Source organism: Trachemys scripta, chromosome 8 (genome assembly GCF_013100865.1).
Source record: "Trachemys scripta elegans isolate TJP31775 chromosome 8, CAS_Tse_1.0, whole genome shotgun sequence".
Taxonomy (NCBI): domain Eukaryota; kingdom Metazoa; phylum Chordata; order Testudines; family Emydidae; genus Trachemys; species Trachemys scripta.
The window spans coordinates 99,048,226-99,065,323 of record NC_048305.1 but is presented as its reverse complement, the minus strand read 5'-3'; the positions used below and the strand labels follow the sequence as shown (position 1 = coordinate 99,065,323).

General features: G+C 40.6%; 1 protein-coding gene across 2 annotated transcripts in view; it reads right to left on the bottom strand.

Moving 5' to 3' along the window:
- The window catches only part of EPS15 (epidermal growth factor receptor pathway substrate 15), a 112,001-nt gene that overhangs the window by 32,925 nt on the left and 61,978 nt on the right, over positions 1 to 17,098 (bottom strand). For both annotated transcript variants that reach the window (XM_034778562.1, XM_034778563.1), the window contains exons 12-14: positions 15,048 to 15,133; positions 10,849 to 10,921; positions 245 to 406 (exon numbers count right to left, since the gene is read on the bottom strand). In XM_034778562.1, the coding sequence (XP_034634453.1) occupies positions 245 to 406; positions 10,849 to 10,921; positions 15,048 to 15,133 (321 nt within the window). The remainder of the gene's footprint in view (positions 1 to 244; positions 407 to 10,848; positions 10,922 to 15,047; positions 15,134 to 17,098) is intronic.

Below are 17,098 nucleotides of genomic sequence, written 5' to 3'. Positions count from 1 at the left end.
ATGGGCAGGACCTATATGTAACAGGGAATCACTGCACTGCATGATGTTCTCCCCACTTATTGCTCCTCACCCAGCCCTAAGTATCTCACTGTTTTCTCCTACTCAAGCTATGCTCCTCTCCCAAAACACAGTCCCTCATTAAAAAGGGCTATTTTCTTCCAGCGGAAGGCTGGAGCAGACTCCCATCAATAAGGGTCTCAATTGAAAAGAGGGACTACTATGCATATAAACTACCAGAACATACCAAATGGGCCTCTTCAGCACATTTCTGCCTGATATCATTAAGTTGCTCTTCTAACTTGGCTTTTTGCTCATCAAGGCCATTAAGGATTTCCTGTGCTTCCTGTTTCTGAGCTTGCAGCTTCTGTAGATTACTGCTCTCCCTCTTCACTTCACATTGAAGATCCTGCAGAGAAACATTTTTGTCAGTTTCTTTCCCTTGGCCACTGAAAAGTAGTTACTGCATTCCTCTCACTGCAGAGTCAAAATGCTGTTAACTTTTTAAAAACTTGAAAAAAAATCAAGGCAGAGATTCCAAATTATAGCCCCAACTGAAATATAGTAAAACACTTCTAGAGTAATTTCATAATTTTTTAAAGAATTACTATTTTCTATCTTCAAGGCACTTTCACAAAATAAATGAATCCTCAGCATTTTAGTAAGGTAATGTCCAGATGCGGCAACAAAGATTAACAGGTTTATCCAAAAAACAGTTGGGATCAGAATTTAAAATCTAGAGCCCTCCTCTGCTCATACCACTAGATTACATCCATCTGTTACTTTAATTATATTCTAATATACTAATTCGTTTAATTTCTTGGTAATAATGGAAATCTTACCAGATCAATAAGTGATCATTTCAGTTTACAGAAAGCAAGAGTTAGCATATTTAATATTAATATTCTATAGAGGCATACCTATAGAGTCTTGCTTTTGCAGGACACCAGGCAATTGGTCAGGCTTTGAGAAATGTCCTGCTGTCCTGTGTTGCTTCATGATGGCTCTGTATTTACTCCTCACCCATCTGCAACCTGCACATGGATCATGTGATGCAGAGCCCAAGCAGCTGAGCCCATCTCCTCTACTGGGCTGGCCCCGCACACTGCTCTCCGCAGGTCGGGTTGAGCATGGGTTGCAGTGATGGATTGCACATCTGTCCTTGTTCCCCTGACTTTCACTGCACTCTCCCAACAACTCCCAGAGCTGCTGGTTTCCTCCTTTTGACACTCCCGCCCATCCATCGTTGGCCAGCCCAGCCCCGTACTACGATTGCCTACACCTGTGGTTTTCAAACTGCGGGTCGTGACCCAGTAGTGGGTCGCGGAATGTAAGGCACTGGTCAGCACTGCTGACCGGGACATTAAAAGTCCTGTCGGTAGTGCTGCCCGGCTAAGGTAGGCTAGTCTCTACCTGAAACGGCCAGCAGCAGGTCCGGCTCCTAGGTGGGGAGCTCACGGGCCTCCATATGCTGCCCCCACCCCAAGCACTTGTTCCCAGCCAATGGGAGCTCAGGGGGCAGTCCCTGCAGGCAAGAGCCGCAAGAGCCTCCGCCTAGGAGCCAGACCTGCTGCTGGCCGCTGATGGGGTGCAGCGCAGTCCATGGTGCCAGGACAGGCAGGAAGCCTGCCTTAGCACCCCTGCTGCACGGCTGACCGGGAGCCGCCCAAGGTAAGCCCGTACTCCAACCCTGCACCCCAATCCCCTGCCCCAGCCCTGAGCCTTCCCCCAAACCCGGAGCCCCTTGCTGCACCCCAAGCCCCTCATCCCCGGCCCTACCCCAGAGTGTGCACCTCTAGCCCAAAGCCCTGACCCCCCTTCCACACCCAGCCCCCCTGCCCCAGCCCAGAGCCCTGTCCCACAACCTGAACCTTTCATTACCGGCCCCACCACCCAGCCCTCACTCCTGCACCCCAACCCTCTGTTCCAGCCCTGAGCCCCTTCCACACCCCAAACTCCTCATCCCCAGCTCCATTGGGTCGCGGGCATCAACAAATTTGTTCAGCTGGGTTGCCAGGAAAAAAAAAAAAAGTTTGAAAACCACTGGCCTACACAACAGACTCCTGACTAAGGGGAGGGTGGGATAAACAGTCCCGGAGAAAGGGAAGAGCTGGGGCTGCCTGAAATCAACCTGCTTAAAGTAATATTGTGAAGGCTAGAAAATCAGGGGTAAATGAAGGGAGAAAGGAACTGGGGACATTTAGGGTGTAATGGGGAGAAGCTTGAAAATGTCATTTTTAGTGATGTTGGGAAGTTACTCAGAATTGCCGTAAACTGACTTCCAAATTTTGTCTGATCAAAATTAGCTTATGATTAATAGAGCTAAAAAACAAAACCCTGTTGGGTTTTGCAAGGAAAAGTGCTTTTATCTCTGAGATCAATCCCACATCCAAGCTTTTAAAAATGAATAAATTTACCTCTGAGTTACAATGTGTGAGAAGACCCATGAACCTACACAGAGCCCAGCCTGCTATATATGAAATTCCGAGAACTGCCTTCTACATAGATCTTACCTTTTTCTACTACTGCATTCACAGGTAACACTAACTTTCATTCCATAAACACTAGACTGGTAAATATGCTGCATTTTTAAGGGTATTGATCTGCTGTATAAGATCTAGTATCCAATATGCTTTTGGAGGACTCTCTCTTTTAGAAGCAGCTTATTAGTACTTTAAGTAAAAAAGTCAGTCATTTCTCCAAGAAATTTACAAATGTTACTTCTACCTTAAATCTACTCCTCACCTTTTTGTATGTTACATTTATGGATTTTTCTAATTTATATTTTATTATGTATCTAATAGGTATGTCTGTGGTGCCCACCACTGTAATTTCTGTGCACCTCACAAAAAGAAGAAAGTTACCCTTGCTGCCCGTGAGTGGCAGAGGAGTGCCATCTCAAAGTTACAGGTGAGGAAATCAGGGCAGTAAGGATGAGTGACTTGCCCAGCATTATATGAATGGCAGAACCAAAACTAGAACCAGATCTCAAGATTCCCATTACAGTGCCTTAAGAAGGCTATCTTTTCCTATGACAAATGACCACAATTTAAATCCCTCCATAAAAATACTAGTTCTGATCAGTAATTATTATTTATACTGCAGTAACATCTAGAGACCTCAATCAAAGATCAGGACCTTATTGTGCTATGTGCTGTACAAACACGCAATTTAAAAAAAAAAAAAAAAAAAAAAAAAGGCAGGCCTACCCCAAAATTAATTATTTAAGTTTACCTATTAAAATGAGCACTTCGTGTGCAACAGTAATCTCAGTTCACTACCCAGTTAACTCATCAGATGGCCGTGTACTGTAGGCATGAGAGGAGAGCAGAGCCTACAAGTGGGAGTTGAAGGAAGATCTGGTGATCGCTCTAAATTTTGATGGGAAAGCTTTTCTTGCTCGAAAAGAGGTGGATTGGAAAAAAATGCAAATGTGCTTCATCAAGCAAACAATCTAGGCTTGCATTTTTGGAAGAGCAAAGGTAAAGGTTGGTGGCTCAATAAAATGATAGATCTGATAAGAGGGGCTAAATGGTGAAATACCATAAAAGCAAAGGTGTTTTATGCAGAGGAGAAGGAAGTAGAGTGATACAAATATGGGGGGGGGGGGGAATGTGATCAGGGTTAGGTGTCAGGAAGATGATTAAACAATCCTCTATCATTAAGAAAAAGCTCAGTATAATTGAGATTGCGCCTTCATCTGCTCAAGTAACTGTTTGAACTCTAACTCTATGCTCTTGTCTGCCTAATTTACTGTAAACGGAACACTCATTTTAACAGCAAACTGGATTAGTGAATCTTTCTGTTTTCATTCACGTGTTAGGTAATTCAAACCAATTTGCCAACATCTCCCTCTTGCTAATTAGCTGAACTCCTTTGACTGAAGGGCCAGGTTCCTTTCAGTAACTGACTCCACAAGCCCAGACATAAAATTTTCTTCCTGAGCTGCAGATGAGTAGCTTTGTGGGGTTTTTTTTAGATTTATAGCCATTTCTAATTTCCATAAGACTCATTCTTACTAGCAAGAACCACATGGAGAGCTGCGAGCGGATTCTTCCTTGCCCCCAGACTTAGAATGCTGCTGCAAGCTTTAGTCTAATTCCTGGACCCAGGCTGAGAGGCTCCTCTCTGAACCCCTGCCTCATATCCTTGGCCCCCACCCACTGTGCTTCTCAGAGACTCACCAAAATGCTAGAAACTGGCCAATCCTGCAGTTGTAAAACCTCAGAGTTAGCTAGTGTCTTAAAAACAGCTAGCACAACGCTGTTCCCAGTGCTGAGCTGAGCCAAAAAGTTATACTTTGCTATAGTAGTCCTTTCCTCACCTGGATGTCCATTATGCTCTAGACATCCCACAAACCAATGCTTTAATTTATTAGACACACACACACACACACACACCTCTTACTCCTGAGGGCATTCTGCACCAAAAATTTAAGAATTCTGCAAGGTTTGTCAATAAAAAAAAAATGCAGAGGCTCCAGCATGGCAGTGGGGAGCCCAGGCCACTGGCTGCACGAAGGTGGGAGATCACCCTGCAGCTCCCCCACCACCAGGACACAGACTCAGTGGCGAGACTGCACCCGACCCTGACACAGCACAAGGCCTGGACCTGCCCCAGAAACATCCTGGGGCCCTGCCCCTCTGCACCAGGTGTGGGGCAGGCAGGCTCAACCAGGTGGGATCCAAGTGTGGAGGGGCTCAATGTGGGGGGAATCCAGGTATGGGGTGACAGGATGCTGTGGGGGACAATCTGGGTGTAGGCAGATCACTGGGGGAGGTCTAGGTGTTAGGGGACTCTGCACGGGGTTCCAGGTGAAAGTGATTGGGGCTCGGTGGGATGGGGGTCTGGGTGCAGCTAGTTGGGGGTCAGTGGCATGGGGTCTGGATGTGGGGGCTCAGAGAAGTGGGGCTTGTCAGGGTCAGGGTTTGAGTGCAGGGAGCTCAGTGGGGGGTGGTTTGGGTACAGGGGTACAGAGGCAGGGGACTCAAGATGCAGGGGTTGAGTTTCGGTGGCTTTGGAGCAATGGGGGCCGGAAGCAGGGGAGGATGCTGAGCTTCCTGCAGCTGGGGGAAGTTTCTGGGGGTGGGTCTGACACAGACACAGCCACTCCTTGCAGGGGAGGAGGAAGTCCCCATCCTCTCCTGCTTCCAGCCCAGCCGGGACTAGCAGCCGATCCCAGCTCAGGGGAGGAGCCACTGGCTGGAGTGTCCCCAGCCCTGCGGTGATTTACCTCTCCGCAGGCTGCTCTGGGTGCCTGAAACAATGTACCTGCACAGCTAGGGAGTGGTGCAGCTTTCCTTTGCTTCCCTGTCAAAGTCATTTTTCTGCGGGGAAGCAAAGAAATCTGCATGGGACATGAATTCTTCACATGTGGCGCAGAACTCCTCCAGGAGTAACCTCTGAAACAATGCCTTTGCTTAGATGCAACAAAAATTAGCACATAGTTGCACAGAATGTAAACTCACAGTGCTTGCTCTGAACAATTACTGATCAAGGACTAATAATATGTATGGCTCTAAATAAATGAAATGTAAGCATTAACATTTTAATTTCCAATGTGACAATAAAGAAAAATGTTTATTTAAAACTAGAGCAGAATTCCCAGTCCCTTCAAAAAAGGGACATCACCAATTCACATATTACTACATGCTTTTTAATAATCTTAATAGCAACAGTTCTATGTTAGTCACTTATCAGCTACAAATATACTTAAAAATTAACTTTTCCATATCTTCATCTGTTTTGCAGGAACAAACCAAAAAAAACAGTCCGACCTACATGTACAGAGTTCAGAGTCACACCTGTATGATGCATAGTTAATGCAATGTTTATACAAAGATGTAATTATGCATTTTTACAATATTTGAAACAACTTATTTTTGTAACTCCTAGCTCAGAGACTGAATGAAGAGAACAGATGCCTAGTTTGTTGCATCAGATGGTGCAGTGACAAGTTCTCCTAGCAACTGATACCTAATGTCTTGTGATCTCAGAATCAAGATGGAAAATCTCTTGGCCATTATCTATCAGAACCACTAGATAGGCCCCCTGGAGCCTATCCCTCAAGCGTGCATGAACACAAGCGTCAGGAACTTGTCTCCTCTGCAAAAAATCAGCACTTTCCAAACCTCCCGACCCAACAAGACATATGGCTTTACTGAGTGATCTGTTAGCTCCAGAAAGTGAATCAGCACAGTACCAATTTTCATGAGCTGGAATGCATTAAGGGCATAGGAAGGAAACAGAAAAGTAGAACAGCCAGCCAGAGAAGGCATAAAAGAGGGAAAAGAACAAATGAAGGAAGAAGACGAGACTTAGACAAATGAATAGAAGAGCAAGATGTAAATAGAGTTCAGCAGTACCATTTGAGTAATATAAATTTTTTTTGATTTCTTCAAATTCTGTTTAAAGTGTGGTTCACGTCTCACATTGATTACTGGAGCTTTCCATTGTTGTTTGTTTCTTCTCTACTTCTCCTCCTCCTCCTCCGCCCCAAGTTTCTGCACTGGTTTCCTGTCTTACTTCAAATTCAAACTCCTTATCCTCTCCTACAAACACCAGACTCATTTACTTACTAATGCCTGTCACTCCTGCTTATTCCAATCTTCTCTCTCTTTTCCTAGGATAGGCTTTATGCCTTCAATCATGTTGCCCCATGTTAGGAATACACTTCCCTACCCTCATCCACAGAGCTTCCTCTCAACAATCCATCATCTCCCTTTCTCATCAATAATTCCCACAGGCTTACTGTCCTGAACTGTGATCGTATTTGAACTGTAACAGCTTCAGGCATTGGTCTTAACTCTTTGTAAAGAGCCATGTAGATTTATAGCACTATGTACACTTTTAATACAGATTAAAAAAAAGCAGAACTACCACCATATACTTCTCCTCTAGCGTTAAAAGGAGAAGCCAAGACAGAAGGTCATCAGAAATTACACCTTTCCTCACATTTAAAAAACTAAGGGAGTACAGTACTAAAAAAAGCAATAGTGTGAAAGTTCTGGAAATGGAAATCCAGAGAAGTATTCAAGGTATGGGCAGTGAAATGAAATCTTGTACAGACATTCTATAGATTTCACTGCATTATTCCACAGGAAATGGCCTCTCTTTGAATGATAAAAGGTATGGTACACTCAGGACTGGCCTTTGGGGTACACAGGAAGGATATACCCATTTTGGAAGCTAACTGTCATGGCCCTTTTTTCCTTAAATATATAAGATTAGTCATTTTTGTTCCTGAAAAATCTTAAAAACAAACTGATTGCTGCTTCTGGAAGTCTGACTCAGTTTCTTCCTAACAGTCAGTCTTCCCTCACAACAGCCCAGGGCTGGCACTAAGGGGTGTGTGAAGTCCAGAAGTCAGGGATCTCTCCATTTTGAAAGGAAACCCTGAAGGCTGTGTAGCTGCCCAGAATGCTGGTGATAGTATTAGGGTCAAACACAAGTTGTGTCTCAGCCAACTAAATTGGCTCCTCTATTGAGAAGCCAATGTGGAATCTGGCCATGGAAATGGTGGTTAGTGTAGTGAAGAGCAGTGTAGTCTAGCATAGTTGTTCTCAAACTTGACTGCACTACGACCTCCTTCTGACAACAAAAATTACTACATGATCCCGGGCGGGAGAGGGCCGGAGCCCCGTCACCATGGGTGGGGTTGAGGGGGCCAGAGCCCTGCCGTCCCAGACTCAAGTCCTCAGGCTTTCGCTACAGCCCCAGGCAGCGGAGCTCAGGCTTCGGCTTCAGCGTTGGCCCCAGCGAGTCTAACGCTGGCCCTGGCGATCCTAAAATGGAGTCACAAGTCACTTTGGGGTCCCGACCCACAGTCTGAGAACCGCTGGTCTAGCAGACTAAACTTGGAACTTCTTCTATTCCCATCTCTGACACAGATCCTTTGGTCTGACAAATCATATAGCCTTTTAGCACTGCAACTGTTTCCCTTGCCAGCCCTGCTACACCAAGCTGTTGGCTTGTCTTAATTCAGGCCCCAATCTTACAGGCATTTACACATACTTAAATCAATTGCCGAGCCACATGTGCATATAGTGAAGCACATGCATAAGTGTGTACAAGGGTCAGGACATTAGTTTGTAAGCTTCACGGCAGGGACGGTCTCTTACTATGTGTTTGTACATTATCCAGTGCAATGCGGCTCTGATTCAAATTGAAGCCTTAGGGTGCTACAATATTTTCTCTCGTGTAAAATAGCAACAGTGCTACTTACCTCCTTACAGTGTGTTGTGACAATTAGTTCATTTTTAGAGCACTAATTATTGTCATACACAGAACAAATTAGAGAGGATTGCAGAGAGAAGGAGGGATAGAAATGAAAATGCAGTAAGTAGAGGGGAAGAACAGTAAAGCAAGGGATGAGACAACAAGGAAGATCAAAAATATTAATATGAAGAAAAATTAGATGAAAGGGTGCTGCTTTTAAAAGAAAAGAAGACAAGTGGAAGGAAGAATGAAAAAGAAGATAAGTCAAAATAAGAGATGGAAGACGATTAAGGGAGGATAAAAAAATGGAAACAGAAAAGATAGCTTTTAGTTGCTGTATTCAGTATATGCAATTTTCTCCTATTGAACTATCCTGACAAACATCCCATATATTTGTTTGTTTGTTTGGGAGAAGTGGATAGTTATTCTACCCACATATATTAATACTTCTGACTAGGCTGGATTCTACAGATAATTATCTGTCAAATTCAGGCAAATCAGAAAAAGAAAGGCATAACAAGAAGCAATGGCTGGAAGTTTAATATATAGAAATTCAAATTAGAAATCTGGCATATTTATTTATTTTATTTAAACAATGAGGGTGATTAGCCACTGGAACAAACTACCAAGAGAAGTGGTGGATCCTCCATCTTTTGAGGTCTTCAAATAAAATCTGGAATCCTTTCTGGAAAATATGCTTTAAATCAAACATGTTTCTAGGCTCAATGCAGGAGTAACTGGGTTAAAAATTCTATGGCCTGTATTATACAGGCGGTCAGACTTGATGATCTAATGGACCCTTCTGGCCTTTCAATATAGCTCTTCATATTTTTAAATTGCTGCACTTCAGCAAAACTTTGTTTTTACTGATACTTTATCTAAAATTTCATTCCCATTATTGTTGTTTAGCATCTTTTTATATACATCAAAAAAATGGATTTCGACTGCAGAACAGTATTTCCCAAATCTTCTCCACAACTCATTTGGCCAAAGCACAAACCGGGGATGTTTGTGAGATAACAATTTGTCACCACAGAAATAATGTTGGTGGCACAAACGCTGGAGAGTGATATTACAAAATGAGTCGGGGGAAAGACAGATTAGAAAGTAAAAAGCTCTGGTACACAGTCAAATATCTTGGTAAACAGCAACACAGGAGCCAAAACACAAAACAGGCATGACAATTTGAATTTGTTACCTTCGTTGTATGTAGCTCTAGAAACACTGGCACACAAACTTTACCAAAACCCAGATACCAGTTCAACAGCACTGAAATTCATATCACAGTCACAACGTGTCACAATATCTATGGCTGCCTCTGATCAGAGGAGGAACAACGAATAAGCCACCATGCAGGCCCACTTGATCTTTACATTGACAGAACCTCAAAGCCGTTGCTTGCAGTGACTGCTTTAGACAATGTCAGTTATTACATTTGTCTTGCATTACCTCTTGACCTCAAATACTAGATGCACATAATACACTTAAGAAAACAGAAAATCACACTACTAAACAGGAATTAACAGATCAAAAAGTTTTAATTTAGCACTATTTACCTCCTTTTCAAACAATGCCAGGAATTCAATTGTCAGCAAACACACACACATAAACCATGAGATTCCAGCAGACACCATACAAAATTATTCCTGATGTGTCTCAAACATGAATATTCATGATAGGTTTTACTAGATTATTAAAATTTGATTCCATTCACGTGAGTAGTCAGATTTAATTAACATATTTGGTATAGCAAACTTCTGTTTGACATCTTGTTGCATATTCATTTGGCTGTCATTGTTACTGACATGCCAGGATCTGATTATCTCCAGAAAGGTCATGCAATTAATTACCACCCAGTCACAAGGAGTATAACATAAAATAGGTAAGCAAAAATTCATAAAACTGTTGTGAGGAAGACACACCACATTTTACTTCAGTTCAGAAAACGTAAGAAAATTTCCATTATTTATTCTCTATCAAATGTAAACTAAGCTTTTACTGTCCATTGGTAATCCAAAAAGTATTTAGATAATCAGGAGTCATGTTGCAGTAAAATTCTGATTTTTAAATGCAGCAACTCAAGCTGCTTTTGTAACTTATCACTTAATTGAAAGAGAGCTTTGCAGCATTGAATACAGGGCTTGGCTGACTATAAGCACCTTAAACCCTGACATTTAACTGCCTAGATTAGGTCTTTATTCAAAGGAAACAGCAACAACATTTGAATATGTTGATCCTATGGAAAGATTATCATAATCCTTTTAAAGTAAAACTATTTAAAAAGATATTTAGACTTTAAAAAATTCACCATGGAGCAACAAATAATCTGCCAACTAGGGATTTACTGTGACTGTCATGTAGTGGTACCATATGGTACAAATCCATTTAATTTGACCAGTTTATTAGTCTTAATTTGCATGGCATTGAAATATCTTCACTGGTTTGTGAAATGCATATATTCATTCTCTCTCTCACACACATTTTTCTTTTTAAGGTAATCTATTTCTCAGCCAACACCAAGTAAACGGTACATGATTTGGTTTAAAGACTCAATCATTATATTTCTATAAGAATGAACAAACACATGCACCAAAAATCAGAAGTGAAATATGAGAAATTCTACAGCCCTTTTACCTGGACCTCGCTTGTCCTCAGTTTGATAGTATCTTCTTTCTCCTTCAGTTCCTGTTCCACATTATTCTTTTCCCTAGAAGACCAACAAAATATGCAAGAATACTTAAGAACATCAGTTACAGCAGGTACAGTTATCCAGCCCCCTAATCCTGTCTCTCTTTTTAAATACATAGTGAAACATTAAATAAAGAAAAAAAATTAGGGTGTCTCCGTTCCTTAAATTATTTACAAAGCAGATGATATTGCCCAGCATAAAAAAGCCTTCTCATTGAAGAGGGGTTAGGTGAAAAGAACAGCTCAAAAAGGGAAAGGGGGGGGAGAAAAATCAATGAAATACTGTCTTCAGTGATCTCACTGTTGCCATGGAGCAATTGTCTAATGAAGACTGCTGGGAAAAGTGGGAGGGATTGCATCAGCTTCCATATATTTAACCCTTGGAAACACAGGTAAAACAACTGGGAAACAATTCACAGTACCAGGGAACCAAGTCATTAGCTAGTAAGTTTAGCTGTACTCCAACAGTTTTTGGTACCATTTATAGAGAAGTTTAGAGACAAAGCAAAAATGCTAGTTTGACTTTAACCAGATAAACCCAGAGACCCCATATACAGATATGTGCTGTGTCACATCAAATCTGCTTCTATAGAAATATATTCAAGATTAAGTAACAATGATTACTGATGGCTGGATAATAATCACTGATAAATTCCCAGCTATCATTGATAATGATAGTAATAGAAAAAAACCCAAGTCAGACAAAATATTTCCTTTTTAAACATATAAGCAAGTGTTTATTTCTGAGCAAGAAATGCTCCCTTTGTTTGTGGCTGTACAATGACATCCCAGGCTTAACAAAGCAGATTTTGTTAAAGTTGTGTACAAGTTGAGTTATTTCCTCAATAGATCAATTTATTTTTACTCTATGGATTTTTTCTTTTTACATTTGTTTATTCTAGAACACATATACAAACAGAAGAAAAACAGAAGCTTACCTTTCACTCCATCTCCCTACACTTATTTTTTAATCACAGAGACAACACTGGAGTAGACCTGCACAATTATTATTTATTAGGGCTGTTAAGCGATTAAAAAATTAAGCACAATTAATCACACTGTTAAACAATAAACGTTTATTTAATTATAGCTGTTTCCTACATTTTCAAATATATTGATTTCCATTACAACACAGAATACAAAGTGCACACTGCTCACTTTATATTTATTTTCATTACAAATATTTGCACTCTAAAGAACAAAAGAAATAGTATTTTTCAATTCACCTAAGTACTGTAGTGCAATCTTTTTATCATGAAAGTTGAACTTACAAATGTAGAATTATGTACAAAATAACTGCATTCAAAAATAAAACCATGTAAAACTTTACAGCCTACAAGTCTAATCAGTCCTACTTCTTGTTCAGCCAATAGCTCAGACAAACAAGTATGTTTACATTTGCAGAAGATAATGCAGCCTGCTTGTTGTTCACAATGTCATCTTAAAGTGAGAATAGGCGTTCACATGGCACTGTTATGACCGGCACTGAAAGATATTTACGTACCAGAGGCGCTAAAGATTCATATGTCCCTTCATACTTCAACCAGCATTCCAGAGGACGTGCGTCCATGCTCGATAACGATCCAAAGCACTGCGGACTGATGCATGTTCATTTTCATCATCTAAGGCCTGGTCTACACTGGGGGGGGCGGATGGGGGGAAATCGATCTAAGTTACGCAAGTTCAGCTACATTAATAACGTAGCTGAAGTCAACGTACTTAGATCTACTCACCACGGTGTCTTCACTGCGGTGAGTTGACATCTGACGCTCCCCTCTCAACACCGCCTGCGCCTCTCGTTCCGGTGGAGTACCAGAGTCGAAGGGGGAGCGCTTGGTGGTCGATTTATCGCGTCTAGACTACAAGTGGATTCATAGGCTCTAAAGTTTTACATTGTTTTGTTTTTGAGAGCAATTATGTAAAAAAAAAAAAAACCCCTACATTTGTAAGTTGCACTTTCATGATGAAGAGATCGCACTACAGTACTTGTATGAGGTGAATTGAAAAATACTATTTTTTTATCATTTTTACAGTGCTACATTTGTCAAAATAAATGTACAGTGCTCACTTTATACTTTGTATTCTGTGTTGTAATTGAAATAGATATATTTGAAAATGTAGAAAAACATCAAAAATATTTAATAAATTTTAATTGGTAGTCTATTGTTTAACAGAGCAATTAAAACTGCAATTAATCATGATTCATTTTTTTGCATTGATTGCATGGGTTAACTGCGATTAATCAACAACCCTATTATTTATATTGGCAGCATCTAGAGCAGTGATACAAAGACTGTGACTCTCAAGCTGAAAGTGGCTCCTACAGCACATTATATCAAAATACTGTGTGATTTAATTATTAACCCGTCTAAATTATTAGACAATCAGGATGCTTTTACTATGTTATTAACCAATTGTAGTTGATAAAATAATAATACTTGGTCAGTCATTATGCGGAGAGAATTTATCTATTTCCCCATCAGACTGTTTAAATATGAATATATAGTACTACAGTAAATGAAACCATGGATTCACACTACTGTGGCTCTTTGGGGTAATGCTGATTTGGCTCCTTAACCACAGAGGTCTCAGTGTCACTGGTGTAGAGACTTCAGTCAGGATCAGGAACGGATTCTACCAGCTGAAGCACAAAACACATAAGACAGTCCCTGCCCCAAAGGAGCTAACATTCTAAACAGACAAAGAACAGCATGTGGGAAAGGAATAAAAATACAAGTGAAGTGTCCAGGATGATCTGGCATGGATTTTATTAGTTCATTTTTTTTATTAATTTGTTTACAATTAATTTTATTAACAGGCAAGGACGAGATGGTGAGTAAGCATGAGATGAAGGTGGAGAGAAGAAAGCAGCAGGAAAGTTTTCCCACACATGCGGATGGGGAGAAAAGGGAAGGCTTCTCGGGCAGCTACCCCTGCCCATGTTAAGAAGTGGTAATGGCTTGGCCTGTCACTATCCCAGTGCTCCTTCCAGATGTTTTAGATAAACTCATCTACCTCCGAGGTCAAGGAATGTTTTAATTAACAGCAACAGGTTGTCTCCAATCCCTCACTGGTGGTGGTCCCATTACTTCTCCCCCTCCTTTTTTAATTTCACAACCACGCTCCCTTTCCTGAATCCTCCCCTCTCCACTAACTAAGGGCAGGTCTACACTAACCCCCCAATTCGAACTAAGGTACGCAACTTCAGCTACGTGAATAACGTAGCTGAAATTCGAAGTACCTTAGTTCGAACTTACCTCGGTCCAGACGCGGCAGGCAGGCTCCCCCGTGGACTTCGCGTACTCCTCTCGCCGAGCTGGAGTACCGCAGTCGACGGTGAGCACTTCCGGGTTCGACTTATCTTGTCCAGACACGACGCGATAAGTCGAACCCAGAAGTTCGATTTGCTTGCCGCCGAACTACCGGGTAAGTGTAGACCTACCCTTAGTCTGTATACTACCAACAAAATAAGCACTTACATTCTATTACACAAGTTCTCCAATCTTGGGGGTATGTACAAAGACTGCCTGGTGATTCTGCCCACCCTCTTTACTTCTACAATCTTTTCTTAAAATCTTGATAGAAACCCTTTATCATTACAACAACTGTTCTACACACACACACACACACACACACACACACACACCTACCTCTCTCCAAAGAATTCCACCTGCTTTTCTTCTGTGGTATTTATAATAAAACTTGTCAACTTAGAAATTCGGAGCTTGTCTACAGATTAAGTGTACAAACTTCATCTTAATAAAGGTGCATATGTACCCTGCTTTGTACTGAAAGGACAAGTATCAAGCATCATAAGACAATATGCCTGTGCTCAAGCCTCTACTACCCAACAGAAAGGAAAAGGAAGCTTATGTTTCCCCTTTCCACACACCAGTAGTATTTAAAATCGTATGTTGCACAAACGAATCTAATGCCTTTTAGACCCAGCAGTAAACCATGTCAATATGAGGTCAGCACTTCAACGAAGAGCTACCATAGTGAATCTAACAGACGAAATAGCATATGCCAATAGTTTACTCAATTACAATTAGGGTTTAAAAATATCAAATTCTGTTAAAAAAATACTAAAGAAACCATTTGTGAGTAACTAAGATATAAGATTGATGTAATTCTCCTTTACCTACCTCTGCAGATCAACTATCTCATTGTTTAAAGTATCAAGCTCTTTAATTGCAGAAAAATCTGCCACCGCAGTCAGTCCTAGAGAGCTCTGTAAAATAGAAAATAAATACCTTAATTTAATTTATAGAATATAAATTAGACTGACTTAGTATTGAGCTCTAGTGAACAAATAAAATGTAAACTTAATTCTAAGCCTATTCTTATAGAACTGCCCAACTCCACCGCCACTACAGTGAAACTCTTGTGAAAACCATCAGAACTTTCAACTTGCTATAACAAAGTTTGGCTGAAATAAAGATTTAGTGGGTGACCAAGATGCTTAATATTACCACTGTATTGGCAATGGAACAGACCTGGAGAAAATGCTTCTCAGTCTTAAGCAACTACCAGTAAATTTTGGAGCAACAATGACAGGCTCAGGAAAAAGCGGTGTCCACTCCTGTTTGGGCAAGGAGGAGGAGATGGTGGTGATGTCAAGGGGACCCATCAGTCTAACCAAAGGTACTATCATGATAATTAAGTAAAAGATCTGATTGATGTCTCCGAATTACAAATTAACACAAGCAAGCCAATACAAAAATTAGCAACTCTTTCTAATATATAAAGGCTTAAAGATCAAAGGCTTTAAATAAAAAAACAAAACACCCTATAAAAACACTACATTATTCACAAAACATGACTACTATCAAACTATATTATCTGCCATAATTACGAACACTTGTTTCTCCTGCAAACGTTTGTTATTGCATGAACTCTTACAAAGACACTCAGAACCCTGATCTTAAGCCTTGACATGCAAAAACCTTCACATATACTTTACTTTTAAAAAGCTATTTGATAATTAACACTGAGCTAGTTTTCTATTCATGATTTTAATTTTGCTATTAATTTAAAAAGATATTTCCTGCTCACCTTTAAGGTTTGCAGAAGACTATTGCTTGGAGGATTATTGAATTTGTATAATAACTTGTATATACAGGGGAACACAGAAAAAAATTATCTGAACTAAAGGTGTGAATTTAATGCAGTTTAACCAATTCACTTTAAGCCCTTGTGTGAACATACTTATTCAGAATTACAATATTTTTAAATCAGGCTAATCTTAACTCACTTTGAAAGTAAATTAAAATGAAGTGGATTAAGGCCCCTTTAATTCTGAATAATTATCTCCACACATGGGCTTAATGCAGTTTAAAAAATCCACTTTAAATTCACACCTTCAGTTAATTCAGATTTTTCTGAGGCTCCCCATACAGACAAGCCCAAAAGCATGATGCTTTGAGATGGACAGCAAGACCATCCCACACACTCACCCTGAAGTGGTGTTGGGGCTGGCTCCCCACTCTGATAATTGTGATCTGGCACATGTGATCTCAGTGCCACTCAGCTTTGCCCTGCCAACCTCTGTCATCATGGATGGGCAGCTGGACCAAATCTGAGTGAGTGCTGTTGCCCCCAGGGCCTCCTCTCTGCACCAGGCCAGGAGAAGAGTATGTTTGCTTAGGCCAGGACCCAGTGATGGGTTAATCCACCTAGAACCTCCCTGCAACACTGAACTAGAGAGACTAAAGAATGCAGCCATGCTTTAGCAAATATTGTATTAATTCTAGGGTACCCTATTTGCATATGGAGGTTTCCTATAAATCGCACTTGCTTCCTTAAACAGGATTTGGATTATCTCCTTCCTCATCCCAAGAATAAAATTTTCTGCTCAAGAACAGATACAAACAAAGCTGTGAAGTGTAACTACATAAGTGTCATTTTTAAGTGCAGTCTCACCTAACACAAGTAATAGGGCAACTTTTAGCTTTGAAGTTTTAGGACTCAATATTTTAGAGCCGGAAAGAATAAAGTGATGGTCACTTTAACATTACATAAAGTCTTGAAGAACAGTAACTTGAAAGAGCAATCATATGCAGGAAAAAAGTGTATGTATGTATGTATGTATGTATACATATATATATATATATATATACACACACACACACACTTACACTTTTTAGGTGTATATATATATATATATATATATATATATATATATATATATATACAC